At 46.5% G+C, this 27,983-nt stretch overlaps 1 protein-coding gene across 2 annotated transcripts; it reads left to right on the top strand.

Moving 5' to 3' along the window:
* Positions 1-245: 245 nt before the first annotated feature.
* Positions 246-27,983, top strand: LOC112989415 (galactosylgalactosylxylosylprotein 3-beta-glucuronosyltransferase 1-like). 2 transcript variants are annotated; one of them, XM_026110568.2, is made up of 6 exons: positions 246-345; positions 19,336-19,484; positions 19,884-20,422; positions 21,763-22,059; positions 22,557-22,664; positions 26,376-27,983. In XM_026110568.2, exons 2-5 carry the CDS (start codon positions 19,373-19,375, stop codon positions 22,641-22,643), a joined length of 1,035 nt encoding a protein of 344 aa, XP_025966353.2. In that variant the 5' UTR covers positions 246-345; positions 19,336-19,372; the 3' UTR covers positions 22,644-22,664; positions 26,376-27,983. The 2 variants fall into 2 exon arrangements, with proteins under 2 accessions (XP_025966353.2, XP_025966354.2); XM_026110569.2 differs by having other exon boundaries at positions 293-345; positions 19,340-19,484.

Below are 27,983 nucleotides of genomic sequence, written 5' to 3'. Positions count from 1 at the left end.
CTGCGGGCAGCCCTCGGCGCTTCCCCCGGCGGGGTGGCCTTAAAAAGGCTCCTTTCGCGCAGGCTGAAGTGGAGCTGCATCGCCAGCGCCGGCTGTAAGGAAGCTCCCGAAACCTGCTGGCTCCCGGCGCTGGGAAGCGGGGACGGCTCCGCGGCGGGGCTGAGCCTGCGGCCAGCCGCTGCCGCCGGGCACGTGTGGGCAGAGCCCAGCAAGGCTGCAGCCGGGCTGGGCACGTCGCTGCCTGCGGCGGGGGGTGCTCCCCGGGCAGCCCACGGCCGGGTGCCGGGCTGCCCGCTCTTCTCCAGGACCTGCCCCGTGACCCGCGAAGCCAACGCAGCTCGCCAGGTAAGCGGGAGCTCCCCGCTCCGCCGCCGGGCGCCGGTCGGGGTGGGAGAGCGCCAGGGAAGCGCAGATGACCTTGCAGTCCCCTGACTGCCCAGCGCTTCGTTTAATGACCAGCTGTTATATTTACTGTGCCCTGTCAGAAAAGAGCTGACCGAAAGCCGGCTCCCCAAACTTGCCGTCAACCGAGCCATGCAATCCTGCTACCTCCTCACCCCGCCACCTGAGGACCTTCAAAATGTGGAATATTCAACATCCAGATTGGAATTTTCCAGCTTTAGGGTGATACTGCCTGTCTTGATTCCTGTCCACCCATTGCTATAGCATCCAAGAAAAAACGGTAGGATCTCTAACCAGGTTACCCAAATGTGATGTCCCAGGCACATCGCTCCCCAGTGAAAGGTTTTATCATGCCTCTTTGTGGCAAATAAAGGAGAAACAAAAGTCCGGAGAGGCAACAAGACTTGTGCACAGGCACATGCAGCCACGATGGATACATACCCTGAGTGTACAGCTCCCTGTCTCCCTCAGCTAGGCGGCCCATCTCCTCCTTGGCAAGAGCAGGAGGTGTTTAGCCCCTCAGAGAAGAGGGTCTAAGCACAGGAAGGGGAGACACAATTTCACTGTGTTGGCTAGTGGCGATGGCCAAAAAAGGCCAGCATCACCATGAGGAGGCAAGAAGACTTTGAAGAGAGGGCAGGATGAGCAGAGATGCATTAAGCAAACTAGGAGGGCGCAGGAGCAGGAGGAAGTGGAGGGCTGAGGAAGGACTCTGCTCCTCTTCACCCTTGCCTGGCACAAATGTGTCCACTAAGGATGCACTTGCTGGTTCTCTAGAGCGACTGAGTTTGGGATGGATGTTCTTAGGTGGGTTGAAAACTACTTGTTTTGCCCTCCTGTCACTCACTCCATCCAGCTTGGGGCCAGGGGAGGGGAGAAGCTGGTTTAGCAGCTAGGGCATAAGAGAGGGAGAGGGAGGAATCCCAGAGGTGCTGTAAGTCTGGGAAGAAGCAGCCGGTCCCTCAGTAACCCCGCAGGAAGACCTGCCAAGGGGCTAATTTCTGTGAGCGCCTAGGAGAAGGAGTGTTCAGATCTTCTGGGGAGCAAGGCCAGCACCAAGCATCTCTGTAGCACAGCAACAAAGGCTGGCAATAAATATCCATCCAGCAACTTGAAGCTTACACAGCCCAGCAAGTGAGTGGGGGAGCATGAACAATGCAGCATCTGCAGGTACTTTTAGCTCCTTTTCTGGACAGGAAGGAGGCATCCCTGTGCAAAAGCATATATGCAGAGAGTATAGCAGGGAACAGTGGCTTCACACATAAGTCTGGTCATCCACATCTACTTGGGTTCAAATCTTGTCTGGTGCAAATGGGAAAATGGCTTGTGAGGTTCATGCCTTGCATCCCTGGACCACCAAAGAGCAGTGTGTCTCTGAGGGAGAGCCTCAGACAAGCCTAGGATCAGGGACTGTGTGACAAGATGAAAGATGGGTGCATAGAGATGAAACTATGGGATCCTAGCAAAAAGAAGGCCATTATTACTCAGAGGTGAGATACCTTGGTAAGGAATTATGGGGAGACCTGTTTCAGGTAGGGGAAAAGGTTGCAGGGCATGAGGGGGGCGCTGGCAGAGCTGGGGATGACAGCATGTGTCACATCTCTTTGTAGCCATGCACACCACCAATCCCCTTCTCTCGGTGCCTTAAAGCAGGATCTGGGGGCCAGGGTAGCTTTTGGTTGGTGTCTGCTTCATGATTTCCTGGAAGCTGTTAAGTGCATACATGAGACATGCTCTATACGTAAGTGCTAGTTGCCAAGCACACACTGTGTCCCGGCACGAGGCCAGGAGCTTGGTGGCCGTGATTCCATCCCTCCCTCCTGGGAACTACTTCAGTATTGCTTTCACGACACTTCAGTCTGCACTGAATTAAGGCCTCACAGGACAGTTAATGTCAGAGGCAGACGCACTGAGCAGCCAACATAGTGTTGGGTATTTCAGAAAACAGATGATATCAAATTAAAGCTCTTGGCTTCTTTGACATTTTCAATGTAATATTAATAATTACAATAATTGATAAGCCATTTAGTCAACCTTGCAATTCCAAAGCAATTCAACCAGCTGACGCAGCACAGCTGAGATGCAGCCACCTTTACAGTGAAGGGCCTCAGCCTGACTTGCAAGACACTTTACAAACATGGGATAGAAAGTAAAGCAGTTGGGCTGAGGACACTTGCTCTCATGGAGAGATTTTTTTTAATGAGCAAGGCTCCCGCACCTGTGGGTTTTGTTTCAGTGTCATTTAGGAAGACTGTTGCCTAGTGAGCTGTACAAAGCTACAGAACAGCTAAATGTATGTAAGAGAAAATATACTTCCACAACATATAGCCTTATTGCCTTTAAATTCACATTCCTTCTGTGGTTTGGGCATATCTTTGTGACTAGCACTTCAGTGCTGTTTAATGGTATCTTCCCTGCAGAGTGTCCAGGTTGGTACAGGACAGCCTGTCTCCTGGATATGCAGTATCCTTTCTTTTTGCCTGTGAGACCCTCTCCATTGGTAGAAGTGCTTTCTTGCAGGAAAACTCCCTCTGCTTCAGTGGCAGGCCAGGATGTGTCCTTAGGGTGTGAGAGCCAAGCCATACCTGGGATGCAGCTTGCTGGTGGGGGCTTGGAGTGGGTTCCCTGTAGCCATACCCCCAGATTGTTTTCTTTCCCTCTTCACTACAGTAATCACCTGCCAGCAGCACTGCCCTGCACACCCCTGTTTCTCCATGCCTGCTCTGCCTCCACTTTACAGCTCCAGCCCCTGCTACCCCTCTTTCTCAGGGTGCCAATGCTGCAGGCACCATCACTTCCCGCTTCCCACCAACATGTAAGGTGGCAACGCTGCCATCCCAGCTGCAAGGAGCCACCCCATGAGCCCATCTACCTCCTAGAGCTTCTTCCAAGGCCTCTTCTTCCTCCTCTTTAGCATCCTCAGTTGTCTTCCCTGTTCCAGCAAGGCAATGTTTAGCAGGAATAAAGAGAGCTCCTGACATACACTACAAGCCTATGTATGCCTGTGAGGGATGAGATATTTGATAGGCTCCAAATATGCCCTTTACTGAGCATGCAAAATTGCTCTGGGAAAGCTTTGCAATTATTCTGCAGGATGTACACAGGGAAGATGATATCTGTCCCTTTCCTCCTTGTATTTAATTATTCCTAATACAAGAAAAAGCCTAAAAAGGTGGTAATAAGCCAGACTGGAAGTCAGGGTCCAACGCACCTACAGGGCCCTAGAGAAGTCTAAAAATCACTCTGCTCCTTTTGCTCCTGGCCTTTCTGTCTAATAATAAGTATTATGCTCATCCATACAACTTCCCATCCAAAGATCTCAAAGTACCATGCATACGTGATGAAGAGCACTCCCTGCCCACATACAAAGCTGTTTGTCAGTATGACTACCCCTACTTTACACAGGGAGACACTGCAGCTGATAGCGTCAGAGCTGAGACAGCCCCAGATCGTCCGTCTCCCAGATGAGGCCTGCATCTCTGAGAAGCATTTGCGAAGCTGGGAAGTAGCTCAGCCTAACAGGACTGCAATTAAAACCTACTGGTACCAAAAGAGACTAATAAATACAGGGCACAGATGAGGCCTAGAGCTAACGTCACTCTCCTCTCAGCAACAAGCATGACTGCATAAACCCCACTCTTTGAGAGGGAAACTGGTCAGACCTCACCGATTCCTCTGAGCTGGAATCTCATTCCAAATTGTACCCCAGCTTGCAGCCAACATGTCTATAAAGAAGTTGATCCTTTATCCTTTCATGTCATTTTAAGGTGTGCAGGCTCATAATTCAGAGCCTGGTTGAGAAGTCTTATCTAGTTCACTCTCAAGTGACATTAATGTTCCCGTGGGTCTTAAGAGCTAGAATTTATCTACTTTGCCAATATTTGCAAGTGTTCAATCACCTGCCTGATTGGCTTCCTCCACTGCATAGTGCAGGGGGCTGCCTGAGATCCTTCTCCCAGGGATAAAAAAATTGCATTCTGCAAATTCTTCGAATTTATGAAATGTGAGCAAAGTTTCCTCAGGAGACACAGTTTCCCAGGGCTGAGACACAGAGTTAGGATCCACAGCTTCAGCAAAGGTACTTTATATTTTACTTGCTGTTTGTCCCCCCCCCCCCCCCCCCCCAGCAGATAATCCCACAAATGCCTTATGCACAGAGAGATTTGTTAAGATGGGACTAGTTAGTTCAGGGAGATAAATGAGGAGTGACATCAGGGTGTGAAAAAAAGCAATGAACATTGTAGAATGGAGAATGAATGCTTTTCTACATCTCTTTTCTTAGTAGATGAACTGGGTTGCATTCAGGAAAAATGCAAAAGGTAGCAATTTAGTGATAAAGAAGTACTTCCCCTTGCAATGCATAGTGACATGTGGAACTTACTGCTACAAGATGCTGCTGAGGCTGGGTGTAGGATTTGAGAAAGGGGGAGACATTTTGATAGATCATAGATCATTCATCATCAGATAGGATAGCCAATTTGAAATAGATCTAAATCTTCAGGCTACAACCTTTCACAACAATCTAGCATAGGATTTCTTGTACCTTCTGAAACACACAACATTGATCAGTGTAAGAGGCAGAGGACAAAAGGAGACAGACATGCTTGAGTGAAAATCACTGGGGCAATTCCGATATTCTTTTCTATGCGGAAGTGAAAAAATTATGTTTTCCAGCCTCTGTGCTGACACTTAGCTCACATAGGTTTGCTTTTTGTCAGCTGGAGAGGGTTCAGGATAAGTTCTGATGAGATTTGAACTGGTCCACTGGTGCTTACACTGCTGCTTTCTCTGCCTGTGCTGTTGATTTTAATAGACTGCTAGCAGCCTGGCAAATTTGTGTGGTGCTGGTTTATGAATAATGCTGCATAATAAAAGAAAATTGTGTTGTCCCATTCTTTGGATGTTACCCCTTGGCACTGAGAGCAATGGCATTCATTGCCAGTATAGCCTGCCGCTAGCCAAGTGAAGCACTGCTATTGCTTGGAGCTGAACAGGATTAACAGTCGAACATACTCAGCTCTAGTTAGAAAATTTTAAAGCAGCAATGCTGTCTCATTCTGTAAGTTCATGGTGGGTTTGTGTGTGGGAGTACAGGGCACGTGGGAACCATGTTTTGCTAGCAAAGCAGAATTGCTCCTAGGCAGTCCTTGTGTGGGAGAACATGAAGGAAAAGCCAAGGGCCAGGCAGGCAGCAGCAGCTTAGCAGACTCTCCTCCCTCTGCGGTGATGCTCCCAGGGCAGTGTTGCAGAGCAACCTGGCTCCTGAAGACACTGCCCCTAAAGTTAGAGGTAGAGATGTGGTCTTAGCAAGGTCCTCTTTGTCTGGTAGAAATCTTCTGGTACCTATTTCTAGAATGGTACAGTCAGATCCTTGACTATGAAGGAGTAGAGGTTGCCTGCTTTCCTCCACCAGTTAGCCTTCCCCTTGATGCACCAGTCTGTAAAGTAGGATAGATGATATTCACCTCACCCCAAGTCATCTTCATGTTCTGAAAGCATGTTAAAAAATGACTTGAAAAGGATATTTCTGCTGTGGCTGTCAGGTTTAATCAATTATTACCTGGTTATGTCCATAGCTATAGGTTAGGCAACCGTGCTGGCCTCCCTGGAAGAGGGACTTCATGGCTCCCTGAATGGCCTGGCTGTGACTATAGTGATAGAAGTGCTGTTTCTCAAGGCAAACTTATGTAAAGTATTACCTCCTAAAACAGTGCTGGACCAGCACAACAGGAAGCAAAGGATCCAGCCATCACGTCCACTCTGTAGTACTGGGATGGCTTCCTCGCTGGAGGCAGCCAAGCCTAATGTATTTGCGGCCCCCCCCCCCTTCCCTCCTCTTTCTTCCACTGAGGAGCCCATACTGACTGCCACAGTGATCTTAGCTTTTTCCTCCAGATACATCATGCCCTGGATTGCTGCCTTCTACCTCTGTGGATCCCTCCCTCCCATAGCCCTTCCCCCACCCCAAATCCACACAAAGGTGAAAAGGAAGGAGGCGCCAACAACTTCCTTATATCTGCCAGCTTCCCTCTCCACCTCTGACTTGAATGAGGCCCTTCATGTGCTCCTCTTGAGCAAACACAGATGCTTTTGTTTTATGGGCTGGTGGGACGGGATGGAATTAATAAATCAGAGCGCTGATGCTGTGTTGCCACATTCCTGCAATTTTAAGGCAGGATCACAAAAAAAAAAAAAAAAAAAAAAAAAAACAGAGGCAAAATAGGCAAGCTCTTCAGAGAGACTTCAGATGCTCCCTGATCTGACTGTACCTCTTGCTTGCTATCCCACTTGGTCCCCTGCTCCATCTCCCCTGTTCATTTCTCCTCTTCTTTTCTCCCACTCTGTCATCCCCGTTAACCTCATCTCTTCTCCTGTTCCCTCTCCTCATTTTTCTTCTCTCACCGTCTTTTCACCTGTGCTTCCCTTGCCCCCACCTCACACTAAGGTCTGCCCAAGGCTTGTGCATTCAAGTAGAGTACAAAGTCCTGAGTGTAGGTCCAGGAGCGAGAAATGCCTCAGCTCTATGCTTCAGACTGAAAAAGCTCTTTTCATAGCCACTTCCTCCTCCCTGCCTCAGTATCTCTCTCCTAATAAGGAGAATATTGCTGTCTGAGAGGGCTAATGAATCAGTCTGGAGATAAAACAGAGTATTATCATTATCCTCTCAAACATGGTATTTATCAGTGTTCCTGTGAGCAAAATAAGATCCTGTCACCTACAGTCCCAGAACTGGCAGGCCCTTTCTCTCCTTGAAGTGTAACCAGAAAAACCTTGCTAGGCTTTGCCTAAAATCAGTTATTATCAGTTATTAATAAGATAACAAATTTCTATCATCTCCACATGGCTACTATCAGTTGGTGAAGGGCTACGAAAAGATCTTTGTTCTCTCCTATAATTGGTTAACCATACTTTGGGCTTCCAGACTGAAACCTGTACCGTGGGAATAGTGTACAGTATAGTATAAAGGTAGTATATGAAGATACATAGGGAAAGATATCAATAAGATATGTAGATAATATATATGTAAGATAAGATATATAGATTATATAGATAAGACAAAGATATATATATATAAAAAAGATAAATGCATGAAGATAGTATAAAGATAATATAAGCTACTGTCAAAGTGCTAAGATAGTCTTTACTCATCGCAACATTTCTTTCTGTAATGAGCTTGGGCACTTGAAAGTCATTTTCACAAATTGCTTATACATTGTTGTGCTTATCTCACCTGTGGAGGAACTGAGGCACTGAAGCAGGTGAAATGATTTGCCCAGACTCACATACATACACATAGTTGAAGCCCAAAAAAGAACGAAGAAATCTTGTTTCACAGTTGAGTGCTTTATCCTCTGGCCTCAGAGGAGGCCAGCAAAAACCTTTATCTTGTTTAGATGAGTGGACAGTCATTCCATGAGGACACTGGTGTAAGGGTATCTTTCTGCACTAATATAATGAGCGCTGTTTCTAAGCTGCTTCAGTGATAGATGATGCATCTTCTTCACTAAGCACTGAAATAATTTTTTAATCATTAAAGCTAATATAAAATCCTCAGAAACATCCAAATCTCACAGCAGGGGCTCAAATTAGCAAGCAAACAGAAACCAGATCTTGATTATCTCTGTGCACCTCCACAAAGCCCACAGGCAGCATCTGCTGAACTCAGGAGCCCATCTGAGCTGGATCTCAGGGCTAGGCAGCACAGAGTCAGAGCCAAACTGACAAATTCTAATGCTCCAAAGTCCACAGTAAGTTTCTTTCCTTCCTCAGGAATGCCCTCCCGCTCCCCATCAATATGGAGCAACTGAAAGGGAGTGGGGGCATTAACCACTGCCACCAGCTAGTGAGGGTGTCACCTGGCGGATCTTTGGACAGGAAGAATTATTTGTGGTCTGGCAATGCTATCAAGTGACAGACCTCAGCATGGCCAATGTTTCTCCCCTCACCCCACTTTTTTCCTTGGAACCTCTTCCTCATCCCTACTCCCAAAAGCCTTCTGCAGCCTCTATTTTGACAACAACAACTACCTATTCCAGCAAGGGTCCTCTCCATCCTAGCCGCATCCTCCGCCTTCACTCATATGTCTGCCCTGTACCTTGGGATACCAACACCTCTTAAGTTGTAGCAGCCCATAGGACTTCATAGCTCTTCCAGGAATCCCAGTGCATTTCCAGTTCAGGTTAGCAACTCTCATTCTACTTGCTGTTTTCCTAAAACCTATAGCTCTCAGAGACATATTATTAAATGATAATATAAACTTCCTTTACAGTAAAAAAGATGTTTCTAACTTTCATGTTAGAATATGACTCTTGAAGCATTAAGGAAAATACAACAAATCTCTAATTACTTGGGTATGCATCAGAAAGTCCATTACAAGGGAAGGCACAAGACACTGCTAAGGACTTTGCTAAGATGTAGTCATCATTGCTGACCTCTGTGCTAAGGAGACTTATGTAGGTCAATATAGGTCTCACTGAGAGGTCCTCTAGGAGAGGAGAATTAAAAATCTGAAGTACAGCCAAGGGTTCCAGAAAAGCCTAGTTCACCTCTCCCTGCCAACTGAAAGTATCTGTTCCTCAGATATTCTGCCCGTGGTCAACTGTCACCCCATGCATGTGGAAAGAAGGTAGGAAGGACAGCAGCTGTGAGAGCAGAGATATAAGAGCTGGGGAGAAGCATCTCCCAGTAGTTCCTTGCTCGTGTTTGGGCAGAGACCACAGTCCAAGCTCAAGGGACAGACAGAGCAGACAACCAACCATCTTGGAGGGTAGCATAAACCCCTTACTGATTCCAGATTTTGAGCATCCTGAGGCACACAAGTACACAGATAAGCTCTAAGTACAATACAGCATAGGCTGACCTCCCAAGGGAAGGCTTATAGGCACCACTTTTGGCCTAGGTTCCTTTCATTTGCAATTAAGGAACACAGCAGAGATAGCGGGCAAGCCCTATAGGCTCTAAGAAAGAGGGCAAAGTTTGTTTCTCGTGCTGCGAGCTCTTCTGTCTTTAATTCCCTCCTAGCCTTGCCTTCCCGACAGACAAGCCTCTTTCATTTTAAAGGTGTAAGACATGGAAAAACAGAATCCAAAACATACACCTCTTCTTTCTGGTAGGATTGGATTGCTGTCAGGAAGGGGTATTTGGCCTTCAGTACTTCTCAGCTCCATCTATTTGCCAAAATGCGTTCACTGCTTAAATGCTTTTCAATGCTTTTTCTAGAAAGAAAAACTTCTTTCTAGCATGATGTAGGGCTATTTTCTGGCCAGCCATTTTTGGTGCCTAGTTAAGCTATTTCCACTATTGAGCTATCTGCTCTCCTGGCATCTCCAGAGGGTGGGAAGTATGAGTTGCACATGGGTCTCTTGATCTCAGATGCCATAGTAGCCCGGGCACCTACTCTGGATAGCTAAACTTTGTGGCCTGATTATGGTCCAGAGTCAACAGCTTCCCTGCTAGGACCTTCCTTTTCTACCCAACAGGACACTGGCTATCATCTTCCTGCCACTTCTTTTCTTTGCTCCCTTCCTCCCTTTTCATCTCCCATACAGAGGATAAGCACTGTAGCTTTTTGTATTTTTCTATTTTTCATCCTGGCCTTTGTTGTCATTTTATTTTTAATCAAACCCAAGCTTATAGATCAGCTGTGATATTTAAGGTACAAATCAAGCAATGGACCATAACATACATCTATTACAAAAGAAAATTTACTAAGCACCACTTTATTTTTCTGTTAGATATTTGCTTTTAAAAGTGTCTGCACAACACTTGGATACCACAAAGTAAGTGGCAGATCTAATGACTGCTGATGATTTATTTGGATGAAAAGATCAGAATTAGCATTTAGGACCATTACAGCTAGTTACAGAGCTAGCATATTTCACGCAGACCAGAGAGCTATAACAGCAAAAGTGTCCATCAAGTAGGCCAAAGTGTTGTTCTCCTCATTCCATGTCTAACTTAATCAATGCCTGCTCAATTTGGTGGCAACTCATCAATGCCAACTAGTTTCCATTCTGTGTTAATCTATGTGCTGGCCACCTATAAAAATATTCTGCCCAAACTTGCTGTTTGCATCATGCTTATTGATCATGTAATTCAATAGCATTCCCAAATAAAAGCTCTGGGTGGTTGTTGCCCATATCTTGTGTGATGTTGCAGACATCTCTTCTGCCCCCAACTGTTTTCATGCACTAAGGACTCTGGATTCTGATTTTTCAGGGTGCCAGCACACCAGCAGGGTGTCAGCAATACTGACAAATGTCAGTATTTCAGCAGATTTCAGAAAGATGGCTGACATCTTTAGCTATGCCTGGGTTTTAAATGGTGTAATGGCGGTTCCACGCATTTACAGTATGATTTTAGCCAGAGCAGGTTCTCCTTCAGTCTCTTTTGCCTTCCGTAGGAGTAAGAGGGAAGTCCAACGGGGAAGAGTGTTTTGACATTGCCTTTGAAAGCAGAAGGAAAACAAGCTGTCTAATTAATCAAGAGTGTGCATTAGGGATAGCATGTTCCTCTGAAGGTCTGCATTTGATGTCATATTGACACATAGCTAAGATCAAAGCCCATTTCTGCATCCTGGCTGCTACCAGAGGAACTGCACTGGCCTTTGTGCCCCTTATCTTTACAAGGAGCTTGGGACCAACATGATATTTTTTCCCTAAACAAGCACCTGTGACATGTAATTATCCTGCAAATAACGCCTAATGCCTTTTTCTCTGAGAAAGTAATTCTTCTCCATCTTTGATAATGCTCTGGAAGCAAACACTATGGGTTTTTCCCTTTCTGCTTTTATAAGAAACCTCTAAGATGACAGCTCCCACTCCTGCTGAACAGGCTTCAGCTGTTAACTCAGTAGGGTAAGCTCTGGATGAAATGTACAGATACTTCAGAACAATTCAGTATTGTTTTTGCTTCCTTAGACTTATTTTGCCTCCTCAGAAAAAGAAAGCTTTTTTTTTTTTTTTTTTTTTTTTTTTTTTCCTTTTGGTAATGCGGATATTGGGCTGATTCATGCTGATACATTTGGACTGATTATTCTGTAATAGTCATCAGTGCCTAAAAAGGACCTCAGTTCCGCTGGTGCTTGGCAGCAGGGGAGAGAAGTCATGGTTTAAATAAGCCCCCGGGCTCCTTTTTAGATAAGCTAATTCCAGGCAGACAGGTCTCTCAGGAGAAAGCTGGCTTTCTCAGGAGACATCTGGTACCTCCTGCTTCTGTTTGGGCCTGAACTGCCAATCTTCCTCTGGGTATTTTTGGCACCCCTGGATTACCGGTCCAGTCAGGAACAAGCAGCAGAGATGCAGGAAAACCAGAAGTGGGTTGAAGGCTGCATTGCTCTGATTCATAGCCTGGCATTGCCAAATTGCAGGGCAGCAGGGAGGCAGTGACAGGTCGTACAGGTCAATCGGGAAGGACATATGGGTCCAGGCTGATTAAAAATAGCATATATCACGTTAGACCTCCTTTCTCAGGCTCTGGAAGGTTCCCTATGTAGCTATGCTTTGCAGTCTAGTTCAAGGTCTAGGCTTTATCTAAGCTGGGTTACCTCCATTCCTGCTGATAGCCCAGATAATGCTGGATACCCTCATTCCACCTGCGGAGAGCAGGCTGAGCCACGCTCTGCCCCAAAAGTATTGGCTCCCACAGGACCTAGCCAGCAGATTTAATTAGCTGCCTCAACATTTCTTTTTTGCTTTTTTTCCCTTTTTACTTGGGAAGAGAACCCTGTGTAAAGCGTAGCCCTCCCCCACTTCGTGCTGTTTAGCAAAGAGCCGCCCAGCTGGGCTAAGGAAGCTGCTTTACTCTCTGAGGAAAGGCACCGTGCCGAGCTGTTTGCAGAGCTGACAGACTCGAGGTTGGGGGAAGATGCTTGGCCCAGGGATGTGCTGGGGGTGGAGGTGTGGGAGGAGAGTGCAAGGTGAAGGACAAGCCTGGTTTCTGAGCTGAAGTAACTGCAGTCTTATATGGTGAAGGGACCGGCACTGGTAAGGACAGGATGGAGCCTTTCATTGCATCTGAGGAAGATGTGGGGGCTTGAGAAGGGAGGCTGTTTTGCTAAAACTGACTCACTTCCTGGGGAAGTTGTCCCCCCAGGAGCCCTCGCGCCAAATGGCAGGGTGTAGCTGGGCCCAAACGCTGCATCCCCACAGCTGCTGCTAGCTCCTGTCTTCCTGCTTTACGGAAGGACTTGACCATCCTTCCCCATATTGTTTTATTATTTGTAGTTCTCTGGTTTTCATCTCTCCAGGGGTCTCAGTGGACTTCAGTTATTTCTGCCTCACACTCTGTCCCCATGAGCGGTAGTGAAATATCGTTATTCACCTCACTCAGTTGACAGGAGTTGCCTGCCCACAGTCACTCACAAGGTCTGTGGCAGAGGAAGGATTCAGTCCTCAACTACCTGAGCATGAGATCACCCTTCTGCCTTAAGACTGCAAGTCCTAAGTGCTACCGGAAAGTGAGGTCCCAGCCATGGGTTTAGAAAAGAGCCATTCCCTTCCCTGATCCATCATTAAAATGTCCCTTCCCTGAATAAAACATCTTCCCCTCCTTTTGTTTTTTTGGGGGGGTTGTTTGTTTTGGGGTTTTTTTTGTTTTTTTTGTTTTTTTTTTTTTTTGCTTTTCAGTTACCCAGTTCCAGCAGAGAACTGCTGACTGGCTAGAAAATCAAGTCTCCCCTTCTGTTTCCCACTCTGCACAAGAAATAGCGCTGTAGGTGACCCCTCCAGTACTGTCCTTTAGATATAATCTGTCCTTTCTGTTCTACATCGGCCCCATGCATGTAGACCGGTTTCAGGGTCAGAGGAGTCCCACTGCTGAGAAATGTCCTGCTGTGACTGTTTGCCCAGTAATTACCCCTGCTAATCCGCTAGCAAAAACCCAGTCCACCCACTTCTGTCTTTCCTTCAATCCGTCCTCCCACTTAATTGTGCACATCTGTAATAGGCAGGAGACTGCCCAGCGCAGGGAAGCACTGAAGCATCTTGGCTGGCCTTAATTTTATGCAGCACTGAAGCTTTGGCCCAAGGCTCTGTGGGATGGGCCCGAGGGAATAGAGACAAGGGGATGGCAACTTTCTGTGGATTTCAGCAAGCAGAGACAGAGCCGTTGCTGATCACCACAAATACGGGCGCTGACATGAATTATGCATTCCTTGTTTAAAGAGAGGTCGCTCTCATCAATAATTGAAAGCTCCCTGCTCTGCCTTCAGCATTGCATCTCCCACACCGGCAGTTAGGGAACTCATGAAATCTGCATGGACTTCCTCAAGGTGGCCAGGGGCTGGAGGGGAGATGCAGCAAAACGTAGGCAAAATAAACCCAAAATCCTACTGACAGTTCCGGTGCCTGAAATTAAGTCATCCACACCTGCCAGCAGCTCTGCTCCCGTTCTGCCCCTCTCCTTCTCCCCACAGCCCTCTCCTGCCCTCTCCACCTCCTTTTTCCTCGCAAGGTGCACACAGAATGGTAGGCTTGCAAACGTGGTACAAACCAAGATTATGGGGTGTTTTTTGAAACTTTTGGCTCTATCAGCTGAGATCAGTTTGCTTTGTGTGCTTGCCTAGACAAGTCTGTACACTGGGTGGCAGGATGTTCCTGGGGAACAGCGTGAACTCTGAAAATTGTCCCTCCATGAAAACAATGCTCTTTAGGGTCTGTGTCTCAGATGACACATATATTGTCCCGGGGCTGAGGTTGCTCCAGCACTCAGGGTCTGTGAGCCCAGGGCAGACAGACTGGCTGCCCTGAACCGGAGGCTGCAAAATTGCTTTCCTTGCAGAGCAAACCTTTTAAAAGGTGTTATTCTCATTCTGAATCTGGTCAGTGGAGTGTTTTGAAATCTGCCTAACTCTGGGTGATTCTAATAGTTTTTGAATTATCAAAAAGGAAGTAAATTGAGCACCTTTTTAACAGGGCTATAGCAAAATCACAGGCTCCTAAACACCAGTGAGCCAGGCCTCTCCCTAGCTTTCACTTTTCTCTGCCTTTCATCCACAGATGTGTCCTTTAAAATCACTCTGCAGCTCAGGGAGAAAGCCACAAAATTAAGTATCTTAAAGTTGTATCTGAACAATGAGGCTGCCTAGGTTGTTCCCCAGCTTGGGAGTCCTTAACCCTCTCCCAACATCTGCACTGCCCTGCTTATAGCAAATTGTATCACGTTGGTAATTAGTCAGCAGCAGACGGAGGGGTCTGTCACATGGGATGCTCTGAGCTACAGCCGCATCTTGCCTCTCTTCAGCATCAGTCTGGGGCACCCAAGCCTGAGCCTTGGCTCTTCCCTGTGTGCTTCTTTTACTCTCTTCTCCCAGCTCCTGTCAGATTAATGCCCTCTGCATCAGCACAGTGCTTAACAGAGACCGGACACTGTTGTGTCCTAGGAATTGAGAAGTCTGACAAAGCCGGGTGAACTCCACATAGCACAAGAAACCTTTTGTCCTCAACATACCCAGCTTTGTGCTGTGTCTGCGTGTGTGTGCATGAGAGTGTGTGTGTGTGTGTGTGTGTGTGTGTGTATGTTTGTTTATTTTTTAATGGAGAACAGAAGATTGATGGATGAAATTAAGAAGAGGGATGTGTAATTGGAAAACAGCTCAAGAAGGCTACAGGCAGCATATTGAAGGCATCCATCAAACATCCAGCTAATGTTGTTAAGGGTGCGTAACACAAGCGAGGGCTTCAGGAGACACTAGGAAAAAAAAAAGAAGAGGGAGGAGAAAGGGGAATAGGCAGGAAAGGGAAAAGAGCAAGGGAGGGGAAGATACAGCAAGAGAGTATAATCAATAATATTTGTATTGCAATTGCATCCAAAGGCCCCTGTTGGGATCAGTACAGGACTGTATAAGCACATTAAGAGACAGTCCCTGCCCTCTACAGTTTAAACACGGGAATTACAGGATGATTGCTGGAGATTGGTCTAGATGATCACAAAATTTTCTTGTGATCTACAAATCTCATTTAGTGGAATGTACTCTGAATAGGTTTAAAGGCACAGGGAAGATAGCTGGCTGTGCCCAGAATACATGCAGCAATGCCTGCCAGCCAGGCATGCAATTAATCTGAGCCACTTAGGGGTCTTTGTTTTTAATTATAAGAGGTAGGTAAAAATATGTGCCGTAAACCTCCATAAACCCCAATGGGCCATCAGCAGCCTACCCAGAGGCATTGACACGTGACTAGGTTGTGATGCAGTGTTTTCAAGACTGATGCTTTAATGGACTACTTTGTGGGAAATATTCCATGTGCAGTGGCCATTAAGAAAATGCAAAGGGCCTTTGTGTGGGGAAGGAGGCAAGATAAAGGTTAGTGTTATTAGGAGGCCAGAGGATACCTCTAGGCCTCGAAACAGGGAGGAACAGAGACACCTAAAGACTGAGGAAAGGAGAGTGAAAGAGACATAAAGGAATAGAGAGAACAGCACAAGCATGATAGGGCAAAGGGGAGTGACAGTGGAGAGAAGGTAAGGCTTTAAAGAGGAAATAAAGTATCTCAAGACAGATTTTCTAAAAACAGGATTAAAATCGGACTCCTTGTGAGGGTCACAGGTGACCTGGTACTTTATGCAGGGTTTAACTTCTTCAGCATTGCATGCTATTGAGAAGCAATAGAAAGAAGGTGCACATAGAAATAAATGAGCAAAGAGCATCAGGGGAGCTGCACAAACAGACAGCATCTCTGCTTGTTTGCAGTGTTTGGGAAGCATGAACAGGCTGGCTGTGAGGAGGAGGAGAAAGAACGAGAAAGAGAATTTATTAAAGCTCTTCTAACTCTGATCCGCTCTCCTCTTTGCTCTCTCGGTAACACAGCTTCCACTGCCGCCTCCCCCTCGCCTTCCCTCCAGAATCGACCTGAGTTTGCAGCAGTGGCAGGCCTGCTGCATAGAAACTGTGCCTGTATAATCGAGGCCTTCTATTAACGGGAAGAAACACTAGCTGCCTGAGGAGATGCTAGCACAGGGCCATTTGTAATTCCAGGCATCCCAGAGCAAGCAAGGAATTGTGATGACCCTGAGCCAGGACCTGGGGGTACCTGGGTGTCTGCTACTGTTACAAGGTAGCACAGAGTCCTCCTTCCTTTTCTGGGCCTGGATTTCTTTAGCGGCTCTGCCTGTTCTCATGGCTCAGAGTGGCAGGAAGCCTTGCTCTGTGCTGCTGCTCTGATAGGGAAGGAGATTTCCTGTGGTGGAAAGCAGCCTCCATTTGGGTGACACCATCCTGCCCCGCATCCAGCTTAAACATGTAGCTTACCTACACCTCTGGCACCAGAGCTTGAAGGAGCCTCTTGTGCCTGCCCTGGACTCAGCCATCAGAAAGTGATAAAGCTATAAAGAGCCAGCATGTTTGCCATAGAAGACTGCTGCTGGCACCACCAAAACACTTCTGTACGGCCCCCAGCCAAGCGGATCCTTTGGCCCACTGCCTGATTGGCTTTCCATAGCTTGAAGGTAGAGAAAAAAACACTAGGTTGTTTCCTGAGTGAGGGGTTAAGGAGCATTAAGGATTATCACTGTGAACAGTTAGTCTGAGGAGCAGTGGAAGTAGCTTGCCTAGAGGAATTGCTCCAGCAATCATGCAGCTGGTGTCTGATAAGGAATGAGTTCATGGTGCAGCAATTCCCTTACTAGGGCATGTGAGTGTGGCTTCTTGCATCTACTTGCCTGTCAGAAGACTTGCTGGGACATGCTACCCCTCTGTCAAATTTGGCTGAAATAAGTTTGATAGTTACTGGTGGTAGGGCACTGATAAGCCCTGCAATCGCATAATCCTTGTTTTGTTAGGAAACCAAAGTAAAATGTCATTGAAAACATTGAAGACTGGTCCCAAGAAGATCCCAGATGATGAATTTAGCATTATGCCCACCGATATCTTCCAGGAGTACCAGGTAGCTGCTGTCACTGAAAATCAGATTCTCTAAGGCTGAAGCAGGGCAATCCTTCCCCTTTGGACAGATTAGGTACTGCTGGGCCTCAATCCTGCACGTGGAGTTTCCTTTGCATTCAAAGTGCCTGTGTCCCTTTGAGGACCTTGGTTTTAGATGACCAGCCTGCAGCACACCTAGGATATCCAAGGCAGAGCAGAAATTTAGAGCCAACCAATTTGAATCTCTTTCATTCTTTTGTGTCAATGTGATGCCATAGCCCTCTTCCCTCGAATTATCTTCAACCTAGGAGAGCAAGTGAGCCTGGAGGGACTGTATCATACAGTAGCTCTCCAGTTCCCAGGGAGTGTGACTGCAGTTTCCCAATGGAAACCTCTCTGTAGGAGGTTAATGGAAGTTTTATGCTCCCTTTAGCCTCCGGGGAGCATCTCTGTAGTAGGAAGGAAGTCCACTGGGAGAAATATTTGACATCAGAAAGGAATCCAAGAGGAAACAGACCACAGATGTTACCAGGAGGGGAAGGGAATAAAATCTAGCAAACACAGATCTCAATCATCAGGCAACCTGTTTGGAGGGATAGCAACAAGTCTTCAGATGGCAACAAGCAACTTTGCTCTGTACCACTCAGTGTTTCCTTGGGCTCCTGTTCTGCAGCAGCAAAAGTGGATCCCTCTTTTTGAAGCACTGCTTTTGTTGCTGGGGGTGCGATAACAGGATTGGGAGCTTTAGTATGCAGAGAGAGACCAAAGAGAAGCCAGAAGCTGGAGGAAAATGTTCTCGACAGTGTGTCAGAGCCACACATGTACTATGCATGCTGGACATCCAGAATTCATCTCTGAGATCTTGTGCTCATATGACTTATTGCACATAGGCTATGAAGGGTCTTTCAAACAGGAGAGCCAGGACTGGGATCTCATCACGACTGAGTTATGTCTCTGAACAAGTGGTCTGTAACAGACATCCAAGGACTTCAGTCTGTATTTTCTGAACTGATCATTAATGTTGGATATTTTGTTGAAGGCATGCCTACCTTGAGAAGCCAAGGATCTGATTTCCAGATGAGCTGGCTGTTCATTAATCATATTGACTGGTCGAAGGTGCTCAACAATTGGGAAAAAGCAAGCACAGGATTGCTGTAGCTTGAAGTGCCTGTAAATAAGGCACCCCTTGTTGTTGATTATTCCTGATACTTTTGTCCTTGAATTTTCTTTATTTTCCTTTAACTCCTCTCACCTTATGGGGAGTGCAGGGGTTGAAACCAAATGTTAACTGTTGTGATTCCTCAGATCTTCTGGTCATGTACATTACAGAAATACTATGAAGGAAATTAAAGTATTCTGAAGTCTGTGATATAAAATAAATGCTGCAGTGGCCAAAAACCACAAGCCAGCAGTAGAAAGAGATCTGGAATAATTAAACTTTCAGCAAGCACCACCAGCACTGTGGAATGACTGAGGCAGGGGCTTTGTGGAAAACTTAATAGGTAATGATGTGTTTATTGACTGCATCAATGCGTCTGCATAAGGAGAATGAATTAAAAATACAAGCGTGAAAGAGAAGCTAGGCATCTTTAGGACCCCTGACATTTTCTCTTTGTTTTGCCCACGGGCATATTCAGGAATGCAAATATTGCACATGATTTTAAATAATTTTACCAATTAAGCACATTAAATGTTTACCACTAGGCTCAGGAATAAACACTCGTCTGGAATGGGGGCAAGTAATAGTCCTCTTAGACCTCAGATTTAGCAAGGTGAGCAACCTTAAGTCAAGGACAGCTGGTTCATCTCTGGGCAGCGGGAGGTTCTTTATAGCAACATAAATAGATAAAAGCTTATACTCAATAGCCCAGGAATTGTCAGGCCTCCAACCTAATAGGCCTCCTTGTAAACTTTTACTTCAACAAATGCTTTGCTGTATAATAATCTCCAGCATTTATTATGCCTCTCTCTAAGCAAGCCAAATTCAGTCTTTTAGTTTGGTCTCTGATATTACTGCCCTAGTGTTTATGGTGACTGGTATTTCAGAGGCCTTTCTCTTTTCTCTGCTCTGAAAGGTAGAGAGATGCCTGGGCATCGGAAGCTCTCTGCAGCATGCTGAGGAGACGTAACCTTCTTACCACGCTCCTGATCGCCTTGCCATGGGCTCTTCTCCTAACCTTGTGGCATCAGTACCCAACCACCCGCTACCTCAGCCTCCTGAAAAGTAAGTGTAAGATTCAGCATGCTGTCAGCATGCCCATGGCTGTGATGATGGCTGGTGAGAGCCCTCAGTAGGAGACTCTCCCTCATGAGATGAGTTAAACCAAGACAAGTTTGCTCGAAGGCCCCCTCAGTGTCTGGCTACACCAGGCACCCAAGCTGTCTTTAAGAGCATGTTAAAAATGCTCCTTAGGCTGTCTTCAGGGAGAGCAGGCTGCTGTGCTGAGCATTGCTGTTGCGGTGCCTGTGAGAGGGAGCACTCCGAGAAGAGGGTTGCCAGGAAATCTCTGCCTCAGGCAGACTCCAGACAAGCAGGTCTCCAGCATCCCTGGAGAGGAGGTAGCCCTGCAGTGATTAGTTTTCTAACATCTTTCTTCTTCTTCCTTCCTTTCTTTTGCCCCAGAAGAGACAGATGAGAATGTGACCTCTAAAGCTCTTGTCAACGGTACCTCGGCACTGAGAGAGGAAGGCCTCCCATCATGCATGAGGCAGCAGCAGAGCATGGTGGCAACGCCTAAAGTCATCCAGAATTATGTGTACTCCAGGCCTCCCCCATGGTCAGACAACTTGCCAACCATCTTCGTTATCACTCCTACCTACACCCGGCCAGTGCAAAAAGCTGAGCTGACCCGATTGGCCAACACCTTCCTACACGTACAGAACCTACACTGGGTGGTGGTGGAGGACTCACCCCGGAGGACCAACCTGGTATCCAACCTGCTGGAGAAGGCAGGGCTTAACTTCACCCACCTCAATGTGGAGACCCCCAAGAGTCTGAAGCTGGGCCTGTCCTGGATCCCATCCCACACCCCAAGGGGGACATTACAGAGGAATCTGGGGCTGCACTGGCTGAGGAACAGCTTCAGCAACGCTGCACCACCAGAAGGGGTAGTGTATTTTGCCGATGATGATAACACCTACAGCCTGGAGCTCTTTGAAGAGGTAGGAACCGTAAAATTACACAGGACAGAAAACAAAATATAGCTGCAAACCTATACAACTGGACCTCTTAAGGCAAAGTACTGCCTGCAACAGTACTTTGACACAGGACTACCAAATGAACTTTTAGCACCATCCGGAAGACGAAGGTTCTGGCATGCTGCCTGGAGCCCCTTCCTCTCTGCACTCTGTGGGAGCTGGGAATAGGGCAGATATAAGCCAATGGTTATGCAAATCCAGTAGCCATTCTTTAAAGGGCTGAAAGAGCAAAGAGTACATCAGCCATGGTGTAGGCTGCAGGTATGCATAAACACTCACCCAGCATTGCACCAAATACAGCCTCCTTTTGGCAGGTCTGTTTTCATAGGGATCATAGAATAGATGCCCCAGAGGAGTAGAAGTTCAGGGAGAAGTGACTTGGTTTAAATACGCACCAAAGACAAACTTCTGCCAAAACATAAATCTTCACTGTTCTGGTGGTGTTAGAAAAGTTGACTGACTGTCTAATCCACTTTTTCCCCTTCCCTGCCCTTCTGTATTCTGAGTTCCAACCACCACATCAGAGCTGTGTCCCTGGGATCAGAAAAGCTTGCCCAGCCTTCTATTAGAGACTTGGCTTTTGTGAGACGTCAAGTCTATTGCAGACTTGCAAAGATGATTTTTCAGTAACACTCACTTGTCACCAATTTAAACCAAACTGTAATGGACCAGTCAAAATCCTGTGTTATGCATCAGAACACATTTCCAGTTTTCACAATTTTTTAGATTTCTGTTAAGCTCATCCTTTCCTATTTCTTTCCAAGTCCTTTCAGGCAATTTCAATAAACCCACACCCTCTTAGGAAATAGCCATGGACGGTAGAACAAGGTAGGGTGAGGGGTGGAAGTTGCTGTAAGTAAGGGCAAAGATGCATCAGTGAGGAAAGTAGATTACTTGAAAAAAGGTGAAGATGGTGTGAGTGGAGTTGATAACAGGGAGCTAGAGGCCCAGTAGAAGTTGTGTTTGGCACGTTTCTATTCAGAAAAATTTTATAAAAGTTCAGATGAGATCAGAAATCAAGGTTTTCCCTCTTCTGGGGGATTGAAAATAGGTAATAAAAAGAAGCGAATTTGGTGCTCAGAACAGAAGATTGTGTTAAAACAGAGCTCATGGCATTGCAGGCTGTAGCTTTTCAAGCAGTAGCATAGGTGAAGAAGAGTGTGTGTTGCCTAGAGCTGCATGATTGTGTAGGAAGCCAACGGGGGAGGGCAGGTGCCAAACAATACAGGGGATGGTATATTAACAGGCTGGGACAAACGTCACAGGCCTGAATTCTCACAGCACTGTTTCTTTCTGGCCCACAGATGCGCTACACAAGGAGGGTGTCAGTCTGGCCAGTGGCTTTCGTTGGGGGTCTGCGATATGAATCCCCAAAAGTGAGCCCTGCAGGGAAGGTCGTGGGCTGGAAAACCGTCTTTGACCCAAACCGACCCTTCGCTATTGACATGGCTGGATTTGCCATCAGCATCAAGCTAATCTTGGAGAAGCCTCAAGCCAGTTTCAAGTTGGAGGGAGTTAAAGGAGGCTACCAGGAAACTAGTTTGCTGAAGGATCTGGTGACTATGGATGGTTTGGAGCCAAAAGCAGCCAACTGCACAAAGGTGAGCAGGACAAGAGACCTTGAAGATGCCTTCCCCTTGCTCGGTTCTGGCCTCTCCTGCAGCCTCCTGCTATGCCCCATTCACCTTCTACTGCCTGCTCTTGAACCAGAGCATTTCAGCTCAGAATCGTGCAAAGGGAGATAGACAGAGCCTGTCAAATGCTTTGCAGATGAGAAGCTCAATGAGTGCTGAGGAACATTTAGTGCTATGCACTATAACTGTGTTAATAAAGAGCCTCAGCTGCATAATTCACACCTTGATTTCTTCTCCAAAATCCAGGAGGATTAGCAGAGGGTTGAGTCTGGGGTTTTGGTCCAGAACGATCTCTCCTCCTCGCCACTCTTTCATGCACTTAGCCTCCCCCAGGTCCTGAGTCAAGCCCTTTGAATCGCGTGCTTCAAACAACTGTGAGCCCGGGTTGCTCAGGATCCTACCTGCTGCTCTCAGTGTTTCCATGGCATCCAGAGCCCCTCAACTCTCTTTTTGATTCCCTGCAGGTGCTAGTCTGGCACACAAGAACTGAGAGGCCTACTTTGGTTAATGAAGGCAAACGTGGATTTACAGACCCCAGAGTAGAGGTGTAAGCAGTGAGCCAGCTCCAGGGTGTGAGTATCCTTGTATTTATTACTTTTAGCAAGGCAGATAATCTATACTGCTTTCCTTATTTGTGTTATTAGTTCCTCTAGGACTGCATATATAAGATAGTCCCTGTATTTTGCTTATCATCTCACCCTTTGCACAAGAAACAGATTCTCACCTTTACCCCCTTACTGTCTGCATTTCTTACTCATTCAAGCCTTCTTGCAGTTCACATGGAAGTTTTGCCTGCATAAAGATGAGAAAAAAATGGCAGAAAAATCTCATGGTTTCACTCAGTAATAATGACAAGTCAAAGTTCTTGCTCCCCTATAAGACATTCCTACCAGGTCCAAAGTCTCTTTAGTGAGGCAGTTGCTCTACAGTGTGTGGAAAGACATCACACTCCTGCAGATGAGCTTCTTCCCTTGCAGCCCTGACACCTCTGCTGTGGTTCATTTGTCTGCCTTCAGCTTCTGTCCTGTAAGAGGTGCTGCATGAACAACCATGGTATGGGGCAGTACGTAAAGGCTGATGGGACATTTGTACCATCTCAAAACAGCAAAAAATAACCTATATGAACCCTCATACAGTCTGAGGGGCTCCAGTACTGACATCACCAGAGGAAGGGGTATGTCTGCTGTTGAGGAGAAATAGTGAAGGCACTAGGAGTGCCTGTATGGTCCACAGAGGAAAGTTCAGCAGAGGGAAGGATTTATAGCCACCACCACAGGCGAGGGCAGGAATGTATCAGAGCTCAGTGATACATTCTTAGAAATTAAGAGTGTTGAAGAATAGACTGCAGAGGAGCTGTAGAGACACTGACCTCTAAATGTGTACGAGCTATATGGTAGGCTGTAGCTGGGCTCTCTGCATTGCTGTGAGCTTGGCAGCAGCACCGCTGACACCATGGCAGATCAAGCCAGATGAGTATCTCTTATCCCAGCTACCCAAACCCAGCATGACCTGATGGCTATGACCTCCTCTTTATATTGACTGCCCTGTCTTCTGATCTCAGTGTTTGTCCTTAGCAGAATCCTAGCCCACAAATCCCAGAATAAAGGCATCTCATTTGGGAGGATCCAGGTCTTCCTGGAATGGCACATTCAGCATCCTGTACCCCGTTTGGAAGATATTCCAAGGCTGCTTTCAGTCCTGTCCCCAACATACACTTCAGCTCAGATCTACCAGTGGAACAAGAATGACAGCTTTTATACACACAGTCATGAGTGTTTCAACTTCTGCACTGATCCAGTGTGTGTATTACTTGTAGTTGTGTACAGCATTTCCACATCATCTTGTCACCTCTGAGTGATAGCCATGGAAAGAATGAAAAGCAACCCCGGCTCCTGCACATTGCAGGGGTGGGAGTAGGGACCCTGGTGTATCCTACCTGGCCCTCCTGTTGGGCATATACCCTATGTCATATGTGCCAGCCTTCCATGAATATCTCAGATATCCTATGGAAACTAAAATGATGCCAGATGCTTGGCAACAGCACCTCTCTTGGCCTGTGCATGTGTGACATCCACTAGCAGAAATGTGCTAATTTTATATACCCATTCATGCTGGGTCTGCAGTAAAGTAAAACCATGACTTTCCAAGCTCAGTTCTGCCCAGGATCCAGTTAACTGATAGGGAGGTACCACTTACTTCACACAGGATGAGCGGACTAAAAAAAAATTAGACATATTAGGCCTGCTTGCCTACTTATCAGAGGAGGAGTTAAGTATTCCATTACAGATGCAGAGTGTTGGGGTGTGATGATTTTACAAATGTACTATGTGTCTGCTCCTTTGTCCTCACCCTCACTCCCTCCTGGGCAAACACTGACCATCCTCTAAGAGATATGCCATTCACCTACAGTGATTTCTCATGGGAATGGCTTCCTGCAGGTCAGAACTTGACCCACAGCCCCTTCTGTATCATCATCTTTCATGATGTGGGGCACCTGCCCTGACCTGCCAACTGGGTAAGTAGCACCCACTCCAGGAGACAACTCCAGAGCAATGCCTTGACTGTGAATGTGCTGCCCTGAGAAGCCTAGTGGATTCAGCTGAGAGAGTCTTTCGGCAGTCAAGCAAAATCACTATGTTCTCCCTTAAAGTTTTAAATTGACATCCCCACTGATGACTGTGCTCTGGAGGTTCCTAATATCAAGACTGCTGAGCTTCAGAATCTTGCAGACATGATCTAGATAAGCTAGAGGAAAAACAGGTAAAATTCCTCCCCTAGGGATGTTCTGTTCTATAGCTACAATTGTGAGAATATTCTGTCTTTCCTCCTGAGAACGTGTCCTCATTTTGGGTCAGATCAGGCCAGGCAAGTCCCAGACATCCCAGAGGCCTTTTTCCCTTTTAACACCTGGGGGCATGAGCCAGGCAGACATCACTTGGTGCAGGGTTTGGTGCTCTGTTAACCCCTTAGTTCAACCACTTTCATGGCCTCTGGGCATGAGTGCATACTCTCTGGATTGCCACAGATGCAGTGTAAAGGGATGTGCTGATCATGTAAACTGCAAAGATCAGGCTTTAATGGGTACTGCATAAATAGCAGTTATATCCTCCCAGTTGCAGTTCACTCTTTTCCTCACCTACATTCCCAGTGCTCTCAGCTGCATTTAGCTGAACCGCTGCAGTGTTTGTGAATCTATGAGAGAAGAACTATACACTCCAAATCAGAGCAGACTGGAAAAGAGGAAACAATAAGATACATGCCACAGTTTTGCTTTTCATGAGAGAAAACAAAAAGAGCTCAAAATTTAATGAAAGTGTTTTACCTTTATGCACTAGAAATTCTGCTTTTCTCTGCCCCAAGAAACATTAGGGAGGATCTGAAATGTGTTGAGATTAAGGACAGTGAGTGAGATCCTCAGCTGCTTCTCCAACCATTTGATGCAAAGTGGAGGAGGAAGAGGGGCAAAAAGGAGCTCTCTGAGCTCGTCTTCAGCAAAACTAAGACTTTCACTGTGGAGATATTGTAGAAAGTGGCCATAAGCTTGTTCTCTGAAAAACACTGTGGGGACATGCAGGGTAGGAAGGGGAATGCTTAGGCTGTGGGAAATCCTCAGGATTGTCTGTATTATGACAAGGGCCACATATCAACCAAAAGCATATGTCCCTGCAGACTGTGTATTGGGACCCTCCATAGAAACAAAAACATTGGTTTCTGAGAGCAGGAGAGAACTAGTTTTGCTTAGTATTTTTCCTTTGTTAAATCCTGAAATCTATCACTCAAAAGTGTTGTTAAAAATTACCTGTTCTTATTGTTATCACCTATAACAGGCATTTGAGAGAGAAGACCTCACTCAGTTTAGCATGGCTCTTTCTGCCTTGTGATATCTGGAGACAGAGAAAGAAATTCCCTCGCTTTCCAGAGCTTCCAGACAGGCGAAACAGGGATCCTCAGACCTAATCATCTTGCTTTTCCTTGAAAAAATAGCAGAGGGGGTAAAAAATGATTTTACTGAGGGGAAAAAAGAAAACCTTCAAAACCTTTTACTAATTCATAAAGAAAAATATCTCACCCCCGAACTCTGTGGTACGGATAGAACAAACAGCACTTCAGCGATATCCCTAACCTGAGATGGTAGCATGGCTGAGGAACCTAGTTACTGATGCCTGGTGCTTACCTGAGCCAAAAAACAGCTCTCTTGAACATGCATCCCTTGACATGATGTAGTGGATAAGATATTGAGACCTACCTCCCTTCCTTACCCTATCTTGTGTTTGTTTTGACAGAGGCACAGAGCACTGCTGGTTCCAGAAGTTCGACAGCAACCGCAACAGCTATGCATACTGCCTGTTCTGCCCAGCACTCTGCTCTACCACTGGACGATGATAAATGCCCCCAAATGTGGCCACATCTATCAGCTGCCACTGCCCGAAAGGTGGTAACAAACAGGGACAGAGCTGATGTGGTGCCCTGTGAGCTGACAGATCTTTACCTTTGACTTCACGCACTGGCTACCATTTCCCATCTGGAAGAGGAGTGCTTCCCTTCCCCCGTGGGCCCTGTGTTCATTCATTAAACAGGAAATTTATTAGACATGATCTTCATTCTCTGCTCTGCCAGTGGAAAGGCTGAAATCCAGGGTGGCTGTGGAATTTCTGAAGATCTCTCTTGGCAGCTTGTGAAACTACAGCTGTACAGCTGTGGCGAGCTACAATGATTCAGTGGCCGGAGTTGTCACAGAAGCACATCTGTCAGTCAGCCTGAGAATGGGATGCTTTCAAAGCAGCTTAAAAACAAAGCTAGCCTAAGACAGGTTCTCCCTCTGATGGACACACTCAGATACCTACGTGGCTCAGCCTTCAGTTTTGGGGAAGGAACTGTGCTGAAGCACCTCATTCTCAGTTTGGGAGTTCAGAAAGGTATGTAGGTACCAAGTAGGGATCTGGTGCCTACACCTCAGCTTCTTGCTTCAGCTGAGAATAGAACTGCCCTAAATTACAGTCATTTTGGAAAATGCCATACCAGATCGCCAGACCCACAGCCCTCTGGATGAAGTTCCTCTCCCCCTCAGGGAGACCTGGCAAGTACTGTACCTCAAAGGCCATGCCTCCATGTGCCACTGGAGAGACCAGAAAGCAGGAAAAAAGATGGGTGGACTTGGAAGTTTTGTTGCTAGCTTGGAACCCCGCTGCAGCTTCATCAGGCACTTCAGTAGCCTCAAATCAGATATATAGAGTTGTTTCCTCAATTTCCACAGACAGAGACACCTCTCTGGAGTGGAGGCAGGTGAGAGGTGCTCAGAGAAGAGGAACCCTGAGCCTGTGCTCATCTCCTGTGACAACATCAAGGAATGTGGAGAGACACCATCAAGAAACTATTCTTGAGCACCATAAATGACAACAGAAGTAGCAAATGTGACAAGGCTTTTCAGGTGAACTTTGAAAGGCATATTTGGCCCTGTGAACAGAGAGAAGAGAGATTGTCATCCAGAGCAATTTCCTTTTCCTTTAATAAAACAGGGGGACAGTGAGGGTAAAGGCAGCCCACAAAGGAAGAGGTAGCAAAAAAGGACTAGAGGATGCACTGGATTAAAAGCACAATCGTTTGTATCACGTAGAAGAGGGGCAGGTATCACTCCAACTTCCATGAAGATACCTGAATGCCCAGAAACCCCTCTAAGCACATCTTGAAAACCATCTTCACTCAAGCCATGAGAAACAGGGCTTTAGGCTTTCAAAACACATTAAGAATTTTCATAGCTGGGGGAAAGTTATGAGTAATTGAACCATTCCCCACCCAACAAAATCTGGCCTGGCAGGAGACTTATTTATTTGTTGATTTATTTATACTACAATTCTTTTCTGCCTATTCCTTGTTTTGTTCTGCATTTTAGC

This window comes from Dromaius novaehollandiae, chromosome 1 (genome assembly GCF_036370855.1).
Source record: "Dromaius novaehollandiae isolate bDroNov1 chromosome 1, bDroNov1.hap1, whole genome shotgun sequence".
Lineage (NCBI taxonomy): Eukaryota > Metazoa > Chordata > Aves > Casuariiformes > Dromaiidae > Dromaius > Dromaius novaehollandiae.
This window is presented reverse-complemented; position numbering and strand designations above follow the sequence as displayed.